The following is a 19,354-nucleotide window of genomic DNA, read 5'->3' as shown; positions in this document are numbered from 1 at the left end:
AGCCTCTGCATTAATGCAACCCTAATATCCTTTAACATGAAGATTGGGTGTTTAGTCCTAGTATTAATTATATAAGCATTGAATGTTTCAGCCATGTTGTTAGTTATGGCATCAGTTTTAATAGATGGATCAAGGTATGCTCTACAACAGACATTAGGGTTTTACCTCCTAATTGCTAAGGCAGCCTCTGCATTCATTTAAGTTAGCATATCCATGGCATCATTGAAATCAGCCAAGTTATAGCACTTGGCTATCTTCTAGAACTGCAGCTTCATCTCATCTCCTTTGTATGTCCTGTGCCAATGGGCAAAAATATGCCTGCACAGTGTCTGTGTTCAGCTTTGGGAAGCACAGAAGCAACAATATGCAATATAGCCTATTCCCAACAACAAACAACACAAACAACCTAATTTTAATGACATGCATGAAGCTGATTGAATAAAAACTAAGTAAAGGGGAATGGACACAGTTATATCTGATGCTCATATGAACTTATAGCAAGCCCACTTCCATCTCCCAAATCAAGGCAGGACTGTAAATGAGTGAAGAACCATACCCATGATAGGATGTTCTCTCCCTCTACTACAACCCAACAGATTGGGAACATTTGCTCATTTGGATCCCAAGATACTACTATCATAATCTGACCCCCAAGGAATGTCTTCAGAAATGCAGCATCTACACAAATCACTCTCTTGAAACCTGATTTCCAATTCTCTTTGACTCCATCAAAACAAGTGAATAACCTCTTGAAGACTAGGGTTGATGAGTTAGGCTGTGGATCAACCACCAACTAAACTACAGTGTCAGGGCTTGCCAGTTGTATTGCCTTGATGTACCTCTTAACTTTCATGTAATTCTATTTCATAGAGCCATGCAACATCCTATGAGCATGACATTTGACCTTGTATGCAAAATTTGGGGTGACAATTACCTTATAAGCTCTTCTTACAGTTTTTACTATCTCCTTTACTGGCCAATGTGGCCTTGCTTTGAACAACTCAAGAAGTTGCCTTGCCACCCAAGTGCTTTTCAGTTGTCTGTTCTTATTCATGTTTCTATGGCATGTATGACAATATACAAATCTCTCCACCAACCAAGTTGCATCCCTAGAATGTACAGAACAGTAAGGTAGAAAAGGCATTTCCCAACTGTAGGCGTCATTTGAAGCGCGCCTACTTAAGCATGGTGTGAGTATGCTTGGCACTGGTAGGAAGTGGGAATTGACATATACGATTAGGGACAAAAAAAAGTAGGGAAACACCAACAAGTTTTTAAGGAACTTGTAAACCGTTCATGGATCATTTAAGACAACCACGATTAAGGGACAACCAAAGGCAACAACGATTGACCCGTAGAGGTTACACCCCATTCATAATTCATGATATTACTAACTCCATATGGTTCAGAACCACGAAAGGAGGATCAGGGATGATGGTATGAAGTGAGTCATGGAGTCACATTTACCCGTATTGGCTCTACTCGATTCTTATGGTGAAAAATGATTCTTGCGATCTCAAAGGTATACAAACAAAGATTCAATTTGCTCCAAACTAATATTATGATAAATTGGTTGAATGTTAATGCAACATATAATTCTAAAATGTTAGTGATCACTTGATTAAGCAACAAGATTAAAAAGGAATCTAAACCGGTCGTCCAAATTATCTTATTAGGCGTTATATTCAATTATATATTCCCTTTAACATGTAATATGGAGATCAATAAATATAATAAAAATAACATCAACATCGGAAGCAATTTAACCATAAAAACAACGATTAGTATATGAAAAATATAATAAAAATCGTTAGAAATATAACAGGAACAAAAGGAACATGATTCCTTACTTTGATTGTTTTTGCTTGCAACTATAAAATAATAAACACGTTAGTAAATTCAAAGAATAAGAAATCAAATTGAATTAGATTAAATAAATAAAAAAAGAGTTGATTTGGTCCAAACCCTCAATCGGTTCTACCTTTCACGCCTTGGTTTAAGTATGGAACTTCGGGTGTTGTATGGACTCTAAGGAGTGCTTAGGGAAGGAATGGTGTAATTAGGAAAATAGGTTTAAGGCTTAGAATGTGAGAGAGAGAGATTAGAATGTGTGTTGGTGCCCCAAAATTGAGAAATCATCCTCATATTTATAGAGAAAATGTGAGGGGTTAGGTACGAAACCCTAGAAACGAGGCGCTGCGAAGATACAAACCTTAGAAATTGTCGTGTCACGGCAGAATTGCCGTAGTACGGAAAAATTTGTTGTGGCGTGGAGGCGCCATGAAGATACAAACCCTAGAAATTGTCGTGTCACGGCAGAATTAGAAACCACTGTGGCGCGGTAATTTCCGGTTTTTACGCGTTTTTAAAACTATGATAACTTTTGATCCGTAAATCAGAATAAGTCATATAATATATCGTTGAAAAGATCTTCAAGTATACTTTCTAACCCAATTATAATCAGGTCAAAATATTTTGTATATTTTAAGATATAACCGTTTTAGTGCAAGGGTGTCGATTTTGGGCCGAGTTTTAGTGTTATTGGGCTTATGATATACCCTTGGAAAGCTTATTCCAAGGCCTATCCAACCAATAATATTTGGATCAAAATTATAGGATCACAAAATCAGTTAAGCTCGGTTTTGTGAAGTGGACACGAAAAGAGGAAAATAAGTTATGGTTTGGGGAAATGGGCTAAGAATTGGGTTGGTTTATGAAATGTATTGGATTGAATATGAATTTAAGCACTCCAAATATTAAATACTCAAATCGACCAATAATGGCGGTGAAAGGTTGTTCATCATCGGGTTTGGATTTGGGGAGACATTTTTAGGTGTCTACACTAACACATTTAACTCCCAATCTTTGCTTGTCTTTGTTGCTTATGACATACCTAAGGTCTCTCCCTTGCATGACTGCATACTTGCTTACAGCCTCCTTAAAATTAAATCTGTTTACAAACCTTTGACCCACTTTCCAGGTGAACTTTGTGAAGTCAGTGTCTCCCTTAATTATCTCTCCCTTTTGAGCCTTATTAACTCCCTCTAATTCATCCTCACTGGTAGTTGGTGTATGAATATCATCATCACTCTGCTCATAATCAATTATTACACCACCTTGTTGAGATGTTGTGTTAGCAGAGGTGGGAGCTTGCTTCTCTAGTGGATTTTCACCAAGCTTGTCCTGACTAGCTTTTTTTTGCAACTGTAGAGCAACTTCAATTATCTTTGAGTTGCAATTCTTCACTCTATCCCTTGCTTCAATGACCTCAACATCACTGTCATCAGACTCAGGGTCAATAAAATCAGTCCCCTCAAGCTCCTCAACAGATGGCTCAACTTCCAAATCTATGTCATCTAGTCTGAAATCACCAGCCTGTTCAGTGTCTCTATCAGCATCTACCACATGATCCTCATCCTGTGAGTCATCCTCATACTCATTACCCTTACATAACTTCTGGTATTTTGGTTCATAAGTTGGATCATCCTCATCACTAAACTCACCATCATCACCTATAAGCTCACTCCACTTCAAAGGGCTAACTCCTCTATTGTCCTCCCATTCATAATCAAGAAAGTTTGTGTCAACACTAGGTAGCTCAGCAGCGGATACAAACTCCAAGCTTGGGAATTGAGAAAGGTTAGAGAGGGGTTTTCAGTTTCTTTCTCTAAATCTGGAACTACATACAAAAGGGGGTTTGGAGGGGGCTGCAGCTTGTTTTTCTCTTAGATTTGGTTTTAAGGGTGGTAATGAGGTTGTTAGGTCAGTTAACTGTTGGTAAGAAAAAGAATAGGGTGCTTTTATAGGTTCTTTTTTTTTATGATATGGCAACATCTTTTTGTTTCCTAGGGCTTATCCTAATGGGTGTGGCTAGCTTTGTTTGTGGTCCCTTCTTTGGGGTCAATTTTTTTCTCTTACTGACTTTAGGTGGGGGTTCTCAACATCTTTGTCTGTTATTTGGGATGGGGTAGATTTAGGTGAAGATTCTATCACTTTGCCAACAACAACTCCCTCCTCGCTTTTGTACAGGATTGCTAACAACTCCCTCAATTTGAATAAGATTGCTCACTACTTTCTAAACAGGTGGCTCACAGGGTCTTAGCACAGGTGGCTCCTCATAGTGCAGGAAATACACATCAGCAACCCTATATTTATTTGCAATTTCAATCAACTCCACCACTTCTTCATCTCCATTTATTTTCCTCAAACCATTCTCCAAACTCAACCCAGGAACTAGGTAATAGATCCAGCCACAGTAATATACCCACATTTATTAGCATATTTAAGTAACTCCCAGTAACACAACAAATCTGGGTCTACCATGTAATTCCTACCCATACCACCCACATACACCAATTCACCATTACCTTGATGTTTAAACCTACCACCGTGCCAAAACCTTATTGTAACATTATCAAAGAACGTGCTCATTGCAACCTAGAATTACACGGCATATTTAGGCTACAGTCAACATCAAAGTCTACAAAAAATACTATCAATACCTTCACATGCAACAACATCAACAACAAATTTTCAGTTAGCTAAAATTAGCAATTAACCATAACACCCCAACATTAACCCTGCGCCCAAAATTAATCGCAATTTAGTGTACTTGCAATTCACATGAAATTCCCAAAATTCAAACAAAAACCCCAACTACACTTAAATTGCATCACAATACACTCAAAATCAAACGTGTCTAACTCATAGTTCATAATTCAATGCATGACATTGCAATTCGACATTTTGTCAATAAATTGGGGGGAAAAATCGTACCTTTATTGCGCAAATAGGGTAGCCAAGCTTGTCACTTTTGTACTTATATCCACTGTAGTTTCCTTCTCAAGATGATGGGGATGGATTATGGCATTCAATTATGCTGATGAAATGTGGTTGACTGTCTTCTTTAATGGAGTAAACAGAGAAGGGAAATGAAAGAGGAGAGAGAGTGTGAGAGGGAGGGAAATGAAATTGAACGGGTTACCAATAATTTGTTCCATTTGTAGAAGAGTGGTGTGAAAGGTGGTTTTATTTTAAAATAAACTAAAGGTGGTTCCATTATTGGAAGATGGGTGAAAGGTGGTATTATTCTGGGCAAATTTTCCTCCTAAAAAAAGGTTAAGTGTTAATTTGTAACTAATACTTTTTTCTTAAAAAAGAAAATTAAAATCAAACATATTTTTGACTAATCATGTGATGACACGTGTACATAAAACTTTTTTTAAAAAAAAAAAAATTACCTATTCAACAGGTTGCTGGTCACTTAGGACCGTTGGAAGCAAATTCATATTAAAGATCGGATTATTAAAAAATAATAGAAAGTTGGGATTATTTTTGGCGAATCGAGCAAAGTTGGGATTATTCCTGTCAATTTTTCCTAAATTAAATTGTAAGCATGTAGCTTACTATTTAAGTGACAATATTGATGCAGATAGATTAAGCAACCCTGCTTATACAAGCTACATTGTTTGATTTTTCAAAGAAAGCTTCATCCACTTAATATTTACGACACGTGTATGATGAAATTTACTTTACTCCATCTGTTTCGTACTAATCGCAATACTTTGACTTTTGCACTATTCATATACTTACTTTGACTATATTTTTTTACCAATATATAAAAAATATATGTTGTCATATAAAATATTTTTGGATTAGTTTTTAAACTAGAGTGTATTCGTGCAATGCACGAGATATATATATTACATAACGATATTAAAAAAAATCTAATAACAAAAATTATATTTCAAATACAGGATATTAAATTTTATATGGTAACTAACTCTTATATGTGGCACACCATGTGGCCAGCTATTATAGGAGTTATTTTATTAGTTTTATCGGGGTTATCCATTCAGTGTTATAGAGGTAACCCTGTTAGTGTTATAAGGGTTATTCTGTGAGTGTTATTGGAGTTACTTTGCTCTTTTCAAGCAGCTACACTGGTGGCTTGTCGCACAGAAAACGTATTGTATATATATATATATATTTGTGTTGGTGATTATTGGATTAATAATAAGGTAATTGGAATTTGTTTAGAAATATCAGTTAATGTGCATACCCGTGCTAATGCACGGATTATATTATACGCGAAGGAAAACAACACAAAGTGAAATGTTGGTAATTGTTGGCATTCCTTGAAAAAAAGAAAAAAAAAACTGAGATTATTGGTATGGGTAGAAAACATGATGCATACATTTTTTGTTTCACAAAGTTTTATATGTGGCTGACCACACCGTGTGGCCGAGTTATTTGTTTAGGGGTTACTCAGTTGGTCATGGGTTACTCGGTAAGGGGTCACTCGATCGGGGGTTATTTGGTCGGTCAGGGGTTACTCTGTTAGGAATTACTCGATCAGTGGCTATTCGGTTAATTAGGGGTTACTTGGCCAACCAGGGGTTAATTGGTCAGGGGATATTTGGTCAATTAGGGGTTACTCAGTCAAGAGTTACTTAGTCAAGGGTTACATAATCAGGTAGGGGTTACTCAGTCAGAAGTTACTCCGACAGGGGTTACCTGGTTAGTGTTTTGTGTGTGTCAGTCGGCCACACGGTGTGGCCAGCCAGACAGAAATCGTGCTATTTTGATTTTGATAATTATTGAATTAATAAAAAGGTGGTTATTTAGTGATTTATTAAAATATAAAACAACAACAATTGTTATTTTTTTAAAGGAAAATAGTGGATCTTATGGTGGTTGTATTTTTTAAAAATGAAGTACACATAATTTTAAGATTGATTTTCAAGTGTTATACGGGAAAGTTAGGAAAAAAAATGTGCAATAATATATGGATCCCTTGTAATTTTGGGGTTTCTAAAAACCAAATTATTGGTTGATATATTAAAATAGGTATTTTTATTTTTTTGAAATAATATTAAAATAGGTAATTTGTGGGGGGGGGGGGGCTTTGGTTATATTGAGTAAAATGAATAGTATGTGTGTCATTAGGAAAAATAATAAAAATAGTTGTAGTGGAAGTTATTTGGAGATTTATTTTTTGTTTATTAAAAAAATAAAAGGTTGGAAGTTATTTGGAGGATAGTGCAAAAAAAAAAAAAAGAGGGAAGTGCATGAGAATTGAGGATTGAGGTTTTGGAGAAACCTCATTAACTTACTCTTAAATTATATATTAGATATATTTTCATTGATTAACTTTTTATACTTCTTAATAATATATAATTACAATTATTAATGGTCAAAATTTTACATTGACATATGTAATGATCAAAGTGTTGCGATTATTATAAAATGATGAGAGTATTTATTTGTTTTTTCAAGTTATAATATTCTATTGCTCACCTTTGAAGTATTTTATAGCTTAAAAATATAAGAGTACAAGCACAAATTACAATACCCGAGTATGAAGGTAAATTACGAGCTACAGTACCCGAGTATTATTTAAAAATAAAATAAAATAATTGCCATGTCAGGTAAGATTGAAAAAATAAAATATTATTGCTTCCCAAAACCGTTAGTTGCCCAAGGCAAATCCGCAAATGCTATCTCTAGAAAAATCCAACCGTCAGACAAAAACCATCTACGGTTCAAAAGCACAAATTACAATCGACACGGATCAATCATACACACGGTCCGATTCAACACATCCAACGACTTAAAACAAACGCGGAACAAACCCCTCCAAAACCAAAATTTCAAAAAATTCAACCACCCTTTTCCCCTTCCCTATATAATCCCCTTTTCCCCACTTTTCTTTCCCACCACAACCAAAACCAAAACCCAAACCCAGACAAAGCCACCAAATCTGAAAAAACAACAAATTTGAAGAGAGAGAAAATGTCAGGAAGAGGAAAGGGAGGAAAGGGGCTCGGAAAGGGAGGAGCCAAGAGGCACAGGAAGGTATTGAGGGACAACATTCAGGGTATCACTAAGCCTGCCATTCGCCGTCTTGCTCGTCGAGGCGGTGTTAAGAGGATCAGCGGCCTGATCTACGAAGAAACTCGCGGTGTTTTGAAGATATTTTTGGAGAATGTTATCAGGGATGCTGTTACCTACACCGAGCATGCTCGCCGTAAGACGGTTACTGCTATGGACGTTGTCTATGCTCTTAAGAGGCAGGGCCGTACTCTTTACGGTTTTGGTGGTTAGGTTTGTGGATTTGTTTTTAGGGTTTGTGTTTAGATCTAAGTGTAGTTTGAAGAAGTTTTAATTACTTTCTGATGTAATTGGAAATTCGAATCGAATATATGAAATATATGGCTTTTTTTAATATGTTTTTTCTCAGTTTCAATTCATGCTAAGTTGATTGATTTTTTTCTTTTTGGGTTAAATTTTGATGAATACAGTTTTAAGATGTTTCTGGGTGTGTGTTTAACTAGGATGTTGCTTATACTAGCTCAATTGGATTTTTTTTTTTTTTTTTTTTTTATTATAGCAATTTGGATGAGTTCATTAATTTTTCTGGGTGTCTTTCGAGATTCTCTTGGTTTGGGTTTGGGGAGCATGTTTTCAAATAAGGCAAACACAATATCTATAAAAACTTAAACCAACACACAAGTCTTAAAGTAGGGAGCTTACAGTGGAAATCTAGTGAACACTAGATTGACAGTAACATAATAATTCTACTTAAACCTAGAAAAACTTAAAGAAAAGCCTAGAAAGCTAAACATAAGCAAAATTACAAGTAAAAAGAAAGAAGAATACATAAGAAAGGACGTGAATTCTAACACTAAGGCTCACTAACTGATTCAAGTCTTGTGGCAATTCCCATATGGACTCTGATATATGATCAGTATCACACGATAAGTCCAAGTCCAGAAATCGCACCAACAAATGAGAATCATAGTGACGATGAATCCATGGCCCCGAGTCTCCCTTTAACTGGAGGTACCCCCAAGGAAATACAATGGAGGGACAAGCAATCCTCTCATATGAGCACTTGCATTGATTCTGATTCTGAGCTGCTTCTGCTGTAATTTCAACAACAGCAGTAGAAAGAAGCTCAATTGATAGTACATACAAAAATCGGAGGAAAAATACTGCAATAAGTGACAAATTCTTTCTTGAATAAAAAAAAAGACTTACTATACCTCCAAGAAGTGGAAATGACAAAGGAGCAATCTCTTTTCTAAGTTCATTCCAGGTTTTCCATCTGCGCAACAGCTACGATGATGGACTCGTTTAAATTATGTGGCAATGTTTCAAGTCTGAAAGACCAAGGGAGTAATAGGAATCACAAATTCCATAACTTTGTAATGCTACCAGGTAGGCACTTGATGGCAGTACCTTGAATATCAATGTAAAACAATTCTAGCAACTCACCCAAATCAGCAGGCAATTCTTCTGAGATTGTAACACTGTCTGAGGTCTAATTTTTGTAAGTTGTGAAGTCCTGTAATGCTCTCTAAGAGACTTACATTTGCTGGCAATTCTTCCAGTTTGATACAACATTCAATTTGCAACACTTGCAAGTTGTGAAGCCTAGTGATGGCGTTAGGAAGGCACTTGAAGATTCTACTATATAGAGGTGTGTGAGCCTTGACAGTTCCCTAATTGAATCTGCTATCTCCCCTTCAACATCATTATTCACAAAATTCAATTCCAAACATCTAACTAACAAATGAGATGCAGGGTTATTTCTAATCCAAGGCCCCGGATCCCCCTTCAAACAGAGCTGACCAGAAGGAGATATAACGCGGGAGGATACCAGGATCCAATTCTTCCTCATAAGTGACCACATATTGATCATGAGATGAGCTTCTTCCGTTGACATTTTGTTTATGAGCAGGATCGCGAAGCTAGAGGAGAATTTGATTAGTAGACTTGCGCTATATGAGCTAATACCAATTTCAACTATACAGAAATATGGTGAAGTCCCCAACGATCAAGTCAAAATTCAACTGCACCTTCTGACCATTAACATACCAAAGGTTAACGTGCCCACCCTAACGAAAAATAAAAAGTATGTAGTAATTTACGAAGAGAGCAATATAAGCAGTTGATTCATTCTCCAATTATGACTTTAAGAATCAATAACAAACAACCCAAGAATACTGTTTATAACGTTATAAGTAGCCTTCAGCCCTTCACAACAAAACTGCTTGAACTTATAATTTCTTGTATATAACTTGATAATGTACATGGGTCTGCACTCTGCACCATTCATAAGCTATGGGAGAGGTTGATGAGCATTTGCAGGGCTAGGAAATGCCACACTAGGCCCTTTGACGCTTTTCGTTGTTGCACTGGGAGTTTTGTCAATGGCATCATATTCAGATGCAGTCGCGCTTAGACATATACTTATACTTTCTAAGCGCTCTACGAAATTGAACTAAGAGTGAGAGATAGTTAAGTTGGTTAAAGCGTCCCTCCCAATTCCTGGGGATTGATTCTCATCACCCGCCCTTGTGGTTCATTAAAGACCAAAAAAAACTCTATGAAATTGAACTGTTATGTGAGGTTTTGTCCGAATCATTTGGTTGGGTTTCATGCAATTCTGTAGACAAAGTTGATTAATACAAATAAAATATAGCATGCATTTAAAAAAATAGCGTATTTGAACTTAAATTTAAAATGATTTTTTTTTTTTTTCGAAAACCTAGAAAGCATACAAGAGAGCTAAGACTTCCACCTTGCTTTAGCAGCAAGGTTGTGAGCATCAACAACATTAACTAGCCATACATTCAAGAAATATTGTAATGCTCCGTAGTTCAGAATAATTAATGCTTCTTCCATTAATGGTAAAGTTATAATTTTATTTTACGTCACCACATATCTACGCAAGCCACACACCCATACCCATATACTACGAGTGTACGAGTATTATACAACAGAACAGTCAAATTCATGGCTGGTTGAATTACAGGACTAACCAGTGGAAAGCAATATTTTTCTTTCCAGAAAAACCATGTCTTATAACTGAAAATGTTCTGTTTACAATTACAATGAACAGAGAACAAAAATGTAGCAAAACTGAAGGCAAAAGAGAACAACATCCACATTGTGCTCACCCTAAATATTACCAGCAAACTATATACAGCTTGCATAAACAACCAACTGATACACCAATCTACAAATTCTGACTTGCCCGCCATCCTAATACTACTACAAGAATGGATTACAATCTATGCAAGTATCTAACTGTTCAAATGGTTTTCATCCTCCCGAGCTTTCACACGAACTTCCAGGATTACCTGACACGTCTTGAATCAACAGTCTCACCATATTGCTTCCTGATGATTTTGATATATCTAAGCACTCTTGTAGGTCAGAGTCACAAGCTATGAAAACCCACTCGTGATCATCGTCGAGATATTTTATCTCAAATGTTCCCACTTCGAGTTTAAACCTTTTTGCCACCTCCTCCTTCAACTCCACAATATTGGAGTTCAAAGAGAACCTAAATCTGATAATATCTTCTCTAAATGTGGCCTTTATGGTAACAGCATTCATATCTTGCCGAGCTAAAAATCTGGGCATCATACCAGCAGCACTCATAGACACTCTGGGAGATGGAATAGGACAATGATGGTTTGTCCACCCATGTTCCGGAATGACTTCTTCTACATTGGTATCATTGGCTGAAGGACATAGATTTCTTAAATCCTTTGAGCTTCCTGCATCCTCAAGAGGCATGCCCCCAAAGGCTTCTCGAGGATGATGTGCTGCAAGGAGGGCGTCTGGCATTGAGTAGCCAGAAACCAGATGTGATTCTCCATTTAGTTGACCCATTAAACCAGTAGAATTACCTATTTGATCATGAAAGTTGGGAACGAAATGGCCATTTGGTGGGTTGCTTTCAATTCCAGGACTTCCATGGCATGATCCATGAGAAGTCGATGTCCCTGCACTTACTTCTCGGGATCCACTCCCTGCTTTAGACACAAGCTCGTTTTGCTCATGAGTTCTTTCTTCATGACTTGATTCCCTGCCGCTGGTCTGCCTGTCAACTCTTTGGCTAAGCTGTGGCATCTCACTCCTTTCATCTGGAAGATCATAAGATTTAGAGGTTGGTGATTGTTGCTGATAAGTTCCATTCACACCAGCAGGCCAACTAATAGACCCAACAGGAACAGGGATAGTAGGTTGACCTAAGGAAGTCAAGCTAAATGTTCCATCAGTTCCCTGGACAGATTCAATCACACGCTTAAGCTTTGTAAGGGAGCGATTCACCTTATTAATCTTGCGAGATGGCCAACGTGATATGCCATGCTGCCTACAGATACGCTTCATTGTTGTTGGACATACTGTTAAATACAATGCAACATACTTAATTACAGGTTATTCAAATGAAATAAACAACCATAACCTTACAGAAAAATGCCACTAAGATAAGACACTTAACCATGTTTACAAATAATGAATAAATAGCAAAAAAGACGAACCTCCGAGGCTTTTTGCAGCATCTTTAAGACTCCCAGCAAAATACTGTTGAAGAACCTCCAAACTAATTTGTTTTTCAGCTTTTCCACGTTTTCTTTCTGAGGTTTTCTTGATCTCTTTATTTTCAACTACAGAGATTCCATTGTGGCATTGACCAGCTCCAACAACACTCTTTCCTGCATTTCTAGAATCAAGTTCCACTAGTTGGGGCTGGGAGATATTTAGCGGTTGTGGTACACCATTTATTGTTTCAGCCCCAGATTGAGGGTTAGTCGACAAATTAGATTCAACTTGTAGGTCCTGATTCTCATCTGCGGAAACTTCAATGATTTCCATATAGTTCCTTTCCTCTTCCAGAGTTCTTCCAGAAGCTACCATTAGATTCTGGAGATCCTGCTTCATTGTTGCCAATATGGAGCCTAGCAATTTAAGCTGCTCTGTAGTGTCTTTTAAGCTAAGAGGGAGGAAAAATTCAAGAATATAATCATCATCTCCTGTATGTTTGCTCCTTAAACAGATTGCAAAGCTGCCAGTTAACCCAAACATACGAGCATAGTGCACCAATGGGTATTCAATTTTACAAAACTGTGAAATATCTCGGCAAAAACTCAAACCATGTGATGAAAATGACCTCCCAGCAACACCCTGCCCTTTCTGAAGATGATGCTCGGCACAGGCTTCTCGGAAGCCCCACATATGAGCATCTACAACATAGAATGCGACATCAGTGGTGGACATGCATACTTGTCCCATACAGCTTCCATCAAAGCTGGAACAACTTTTCTTCACACCACCACCATAGGCTAGAACACTCCTATGCCTGCATGGAACCCAAGTCTGCGCCAGGGGCAATTTATAGGTTTCACATACCTCAGTCAATACTTCCAAGATTTCCGCAAGTGCATTTTGGCGACCTTCATTGCAGATCTGGACATGCATCATTGTCATATTAGTCTTTAGAGATTATGGAGACACTGGAACTTAAGCATTGCAAGATCATTTACCTGGATATTAGGATGATCCAATATCTCTGAGCTCTTCAGATTTACAGCCTGCAAAAGAGTTGAATTCTTTAACTTAGACCTTGTTGAACATTTGAAAGCAAAAAGACAGTATTAAGTCTAAGCATATGAGAGGTTGTTTACATGAAATAAATTCAAAACAGCTTAAGAAGAGCAATCCCTACAACCCCTTCCCTTCCATTTTCTCTTTTCCAATTCATTGACTTGAATGATCTAATGCAGATGGACTAACTAGTCAAATAAGAAATTTTGACCTAAATCTCACACTGAATATATAGAATGGTGCTTGTTTTGAAACAAAGCACTTATTTAGATATAGATCAGGGCTATTAGGAGCCCAATGGCCATCTCTGCTACATAAGTACACATTGCAAGAAGGGTAGATATAAACCATATCTAAGAGGATCCTTCTTACTCTAGTTCCTCGATCTGCTTCGCACAAACCACAAACTAATTAGGAGGAGGATCCCTGTGGGAATTGTGGCTGGAAAAATCATAATAACATGACATGCTTTATGTTCAAGCACCTTTTGATTCACTTAAATTAGTGGTGTCAAATACACCCTATATGAGGCAAGAAAAATATGGACACTTCAATGGGGAATAAAATCGAGAGGTCTTTGAAAACAGCCAATTCCAACATAGCTCTGTTGGACATTTCCTCCCAAGTCCTGCATATCTGTGTTGGAATATTTCTTGCCAAGCCCATAGAACTTGGGCACACAGGTTTCCATACTACATTCTTTGCAACACCGACACAAAATCTATAATAAAATTTCAAATACATCCTCAACATCAGACCAACATTACCCCTGAGGGTTTGAAAAACCTCAATAATAAATCATAGTTGAAAATTTGAAATCAGCCAACACGGAAGCAACATAGTTCAGCCATAACACACTTCTACTGACTTCCCTTTTCCTTGGCTACAGGAAGAAGCATTGTTAACATCTCATCCCATGTGTATAATGCAGCATACAATGAGTTAAGACACTAAAGTTAGTCAAGCATAATGCCAAATATTTGGGCTCAAAATGTGTTAAAATATTTCTTTCATGGTCAATGACATAATCAGTATTTAACCAAAATCAAATCAGACATCTTAATCAAAATACAGGATAGGGAGCAAGAAAAATGAGTAGAGAATGTGGCAAAGAACAAGTGAAAGTGGACAGAAGACATTAGGATTTTTGCCTTCGTGAACAAAGATAAACTAACCTCAAGAGCTTTGCAGACTTTATCAACCTCAGGAGCATAGTTAATCTTCTGCGAAGTCATTATGAGCTCAAGCACACCAACACAAGACTGCCCTGAAGGTTCAAGCACAGGCAAAGCCAACGTCCCTCGAACATTATAATGCTTGGCATGTTTAACCCTCGGATACTCTTTGCTGGTGTAATACTGAACATTAGGTGACCACTCTGGCAACTTTTGTCTAAAAACACGGCCAGGCAACCCAAGAGTCGTTATGCTCTCACCATCAATCGAGAACATATACATCAAAGATACAGTCCTATATTGATTCAATCCATTACTGTGAGGCCTTAGAACAAAGGGCTGCCCTGAAGTTGTTAACACATATTGGTTCCCACTCTTTACAGGTGCCCAAATCTGAGCTAAAATCTGATTTTGTTCAGTTGATTCTTTGAAGTGCCTAAGTGCCTGTGTCATCCTCTCTTTGATTATAAATGATACATCAAAGCTATCCAGTGGAGTATGTCCTAAACCCGGACTCGGAATCTTCTTCTTATAATCCTCCTCCTCACCACCCTCATTCCCTCCATTCTCACCCACAGGTTCTGTATTACCTACACAATCAACCAAATTTACAAATTACAACCAAAAATTTCAAAATTCAATAACTACCCTACAAAATTTATCCAATATTCAATGCTTTTCAACTTTGATTCTACAAAATATGCAATCAATCAACCCCCAGAAGTCAAAGGCCTAAACCCAGTAACCTTATAAACTCATCCACCATTGACACTCCTAAATTTGAACAATTTATAAAGTCAAAGGTTAAAAAATTCCCAAAAAAGTTAAAAAACCCATAAATTTTTAAACTCATTTAAATTTATTAGAAAAACTCCAACAAATATTACAAGGTAAAGTCAATTCAATCCAATCCAATCCAAACCAATCAAAACTTTCCAAGACAAGAAAAGGAGGGAAGCATCATACAAGGAGTAAAGCGAGCAAGCTCAGCTGGAATCCGAATTCCGGGAAGATTCCGGTCGTCGGAAGAGTTAACGGCGGCGGCGGTAGAACCGTCGGTAAAAGCCCAAAGAGGAGAAAAAGGCTGGTCAGAAGTAGAAATCAAAACTGGAGAAGTAGGGATCTGATCAAACGACCAAGAAGCATCTAGATCCCCAAAATCAAGGTCCATGAAAGTTGAAGAACAAGGGTCAAGGTGTAGCTGCGTCACACCAGATTGTAGCTCCCGAGTTCTTGGAATTTGATGATGATATGATGGCTTAATCCCAGCCGTCTGATTTCCTTCTTCAACTGATGTTGCTGTTGCTGCTGCTGCTTCGGACATAATCAATCAATGACTTCTCAGAACTTTACACTATTTTCTCTCTCCTCCTCTTCTTCTTCTTGTATTCTCTTCCTTTCAATTGAAGAGGAGAGACAGATGAAGATGTGATTTTGATTAGATAAATCTCCCAAAATAGTTAAAATAATAAAATAAAATAAAAAAAGATATGATTTTTATATTTATTTTTTATGTGGGTTAAAACTTATAAAATTTAATACTGGGTAGAAAAATAAATTAATGGGGTATTATTGTTATTATTATTTTGTGGTGGGAATAATTAATATATTTCTTTTCAGAGGTTGATGGTGATTCCATAAAAATGGAATCCCACATTTTCTCTCTCCTCTTTTTTGTGCGCAGCCTAGTTGTTGGGTTGAAAAGGATGATTTTTCTCTTGGACTGATGTAAATGTAAAAATACAAATTGATTTGAATATTGAGAATATATATACATTTTCTTCATTTTCTAATCTTCTATTTTACACTAATGTCTTTTTTAATGGTGAATTATTACATTTATTAAGTTATTAGTACTTTAGTAAGCATAGTAAAGGCGAGTACGTAATTTGTGGAATTCTGAAATCTTATTATGATCTAGTAATGGATGTATTTGCATGGTGCACTAGATTCTTGATTTTTATATTTTTAACAAGACTACAACCAAGACTTTTCTCCATTTTCCTTTTACTCGTTGGGGAATTCCTTTTCTTTCATTACATATAAGGAATTTTTTTAAAAAATATTTTTTTTGGCTATAAAATGGTAAGATTTTTGTATTAAAATAATGAAATTTAATCTATGAAAATGGAGATCACAACAAATAAGAAGAATAAAAGTTGAGCACTCTCATCTTTTAAAAACGGGTGTAAAATCAATTGAATTTTAAGAAGATTTTACATTTTATTCTCATATTGCTAACTTTCTCATTACCAAAAAACTCCACTTTGCCATTAGTCTATGTACAACTGAATAACACTATTATTTATTCTGGGTTATCTTACGTTGGGCTCTGTCATTGCCCATTGGTAATTATGCCTTCCATCCTCCTAAATTAAAAAAAAAATTGTTGAACATCAAGCAAATCAAATTCAAAATTCGAAATCACAAATTGAGACAAAATTGTTGCAAATTTATTAGGGGACAAGATTCATTGCGACTTTAGTTACTTTGACTTTGTTATTTACATAGATCGATGCTTTGAAGAGTGAGAGAACCAATGGTGTCTTGAAGAGTTTTATCAACTTAATTCCATATACAACTAAATCTTGTAAGTTTTCTTTCACTAATTTCTCAAATGCTCACTAAGATGCTAGTAACTTTTGTAAATTTAAGGGTATTTTTGTATGATTTAATGATTGACGGGTTATGCCACACAATGTATTAATTTCTTCTTTTGAGTGGTTGAGGTAACCTTGTATGACTGTACAATTTTATGATATAAGATGTAAATTGTGAGATTTTAAAAAAAAAAATTAATGAGATATAGAGAAGCTATTAAGAGTGTGAGATCCTCACTTTTGACAATGAAAAAATGTATTGCAAGAGTGTAATATTGCCAATTAAAAATAACTTAACCATGCAATTTGAATTGATAAGAAGTTGAGGGACTCAATCTTCTTAACTCTTATATCGAATGCTTTATTAGTAGTCTCAATGAAATTGTTTTAATTTACATTTTCAGTTGGCACCCAAATGTTATTTTCCAGCCACCCTTAACAAAAAGAGCTCCCATATTTTGAAGACAGTTATTTTACACATAGTGACATTAAAATTGTACTTATAATAATATAAATATCTAATTAAAAAGGTAAACACGATAAATAAAGTGCACTTAATTGATTAATTAATCATGTAGCAATGCTGTCGTCTACCAACTCTTATATGGTTTTCCATTAGCAATAGTATTGTATATTCACATGCATCAGATGCATGACTTTCTGGCACATCAATTAAAATTACGGAGTAACTATTACTAACAAGGTTAACTACATTAGTCACTATCATTTTAATATCTTGATTAATTAGTGTCGATGATTCTTTCACTATAAGTGAAATGACCTTTTTTTCCCTCAATATATTGTTTTTCCAAACAAGGCTACAAAAGCAAGTACACTTTCCCCTCGAATATATGGAATTGAGATAATGGAATTAGAACAAATTATTAGACTTAGAAAAAGAAACAAAATTACTTAGGTAGTATCTGTTATAAACGGAACTGCGGGAACAAAAACAGTAAGAACAAAGTTACCGAAAAATAGACTGAGTCGCGGACTATGTCGCTTTCTTTAGAACATTCACGGCACTGCCCTGAAAAGGTGCAAGCAGTTCGTACTAAACCGGATGTTCCCCAGGATAAAACAGCCTTTCTCTATTGAAATTATACCGGTGGAACTGCACAAAAACCACCGGGCAACTAAACACCCAAAAAGAAAAGAAACTGCTCGAGGGTTTTGTTTTTGTGAGGGAAAATAGAGAGGAGAAGAAGATTGCTTTCTGTATTTTTTTGTGTGTCAAAAACAGGAAATCAACACGCCTTTTATAGGAAAAATTGCAACGTAACTGCTGCTGTTTAATTAGGCACTAATCACGCAATTAAAACGGTCATAAGTTGAACGTTCAAAACGGTTACAGAAGATTAATGCGTGGCAAAACGTTTAGCAAAAAATCAGTGAAAACGTTTGCATGATTAACGCTCCATTAATCAGTTTTGAAAAAACGGTCAAATGTAATCAGTCAAAAACGTTTAGCAAAAATCAAGGAACTAATCACGCAATTAGCCTTGTCCAAAAAATAAGTTTATTTAATAAACCCGACCCGGTTCGGTTCGGCGCGCGTGTGATAGATGGTTTACCATATAGGTCCTCCCTCTCCACAAAATGTGGGTAGCCCAAGGGCCACACCCCTTTAGCCCACTCTCTATATTATAAAGAGAGTAAAACTCTCATTTCCCACCAATGTGGGACTTTGAGTTTTTCACAAAATTCACACACTACACACTTGTTGTTCCAACAGTATCTCTTTATTAACAGCATTTTAGATTTAATGGACCCATCGCTAATAGTGCCGTTTTATAAAAACAAATCTCATTATGAATACTGGGATTGGACTATGGGAGTGACGACTATCCAAAATTTATTTTTATTGTTTTCAGATAAAAATATATTTAATTACTCCCTATATACAATTCATTAATATAAGTTTAGACAAATTATTCAAGTCATTAATTACATTCATATTGCCTCAATTAATTAGCAAATTACTGCATACTAAAAAAATCTTCGAATCTTCGATATTAGTCTCTAGCTAAACTTCCAATTTATTAGCATATGCCCATTATAAGTTTATTACGGAGTACTAATTTACTATAAATTATTATGAGTTATGAGTCACCCTCTTCTAATACCCCTCAATTGGAATTAATTACCTCTAATGTCAATACTACAATCACATTA

At 36.2% G+C, this 19,354-nt stretch overlaps 2 protein-coding genes across 2 annotated transcripts; one reads left to right on the top strand and one right to left on the bottom strand.

Moving 5' to 3' along the window:
- The first annotated feature begins 7,706 nt into the window (after window positions 1-7,706).
- LOC110732262 (histone H4) lies at window positions 7,707-8,229 on the top strand. Its single transcript, XM_021912177.1, has one exon. It carries the CDS (start codon window positions 7,795-7,797, stop codon window positions 8,104-8,106), a length of 312 nt encoding a protein of 103 aa, XP_021767869.1. The 5' UTR covers window positions 7,707-7,794; the 3' UTR covers window positions 8,107-8,229.
- Window positions 8,230-10,811: 2,582 nt separating this feature from the next.
- Window positions 10,812-16,079, bottom strand: LOC110732260 (protein NLP6-like). Its single transcript, XM_021912175.1, has 5 exons — window positions 15,546-16,079; window positions 14,580-15,169; window positions 13,344-13,391; window positions 12,342-13,266; window positions 10,812-12,203 (listed from the first exon to the last, which is right to left on the bottom strand). The coding sequence occupies exons 1-5, from the start codon at window positions 15,901-15,903 to the stop codon at window positions 11,113-11,115; spliced, it is 3,012 nt and encodes a 1,003-aa protein (XP_021767867.1). The 5' UTR covers window positions 15,904-16,079; the 3' UTR covers window positions 10,812-11,112.
- Window positions 16,080-19,354: the final 3,275 nt, after the last annotated feature.

Source organism: Chenopodium quinoa, unplaced genomic scaffold (assembly GCF_001683475.1).
Source record: "Chenopodium quinoa cultivar QQ74 unplaced genomic scaffold, ASM168347v1, whole genome shotgun sequence".
NCBI classification, from domain to species: domain Eukaryota; kingdom Viridiplantae; phylum Streptophyta; class Magnoliopsida; order Caryophyllales; family Amaranthaceae; genus Chenopodium; species Chenopodium quinoa.
Note: the sequence above shows the minus strand (reverse complement) of the source record. Positions and strands in the feature narration are given on the sequence as shown.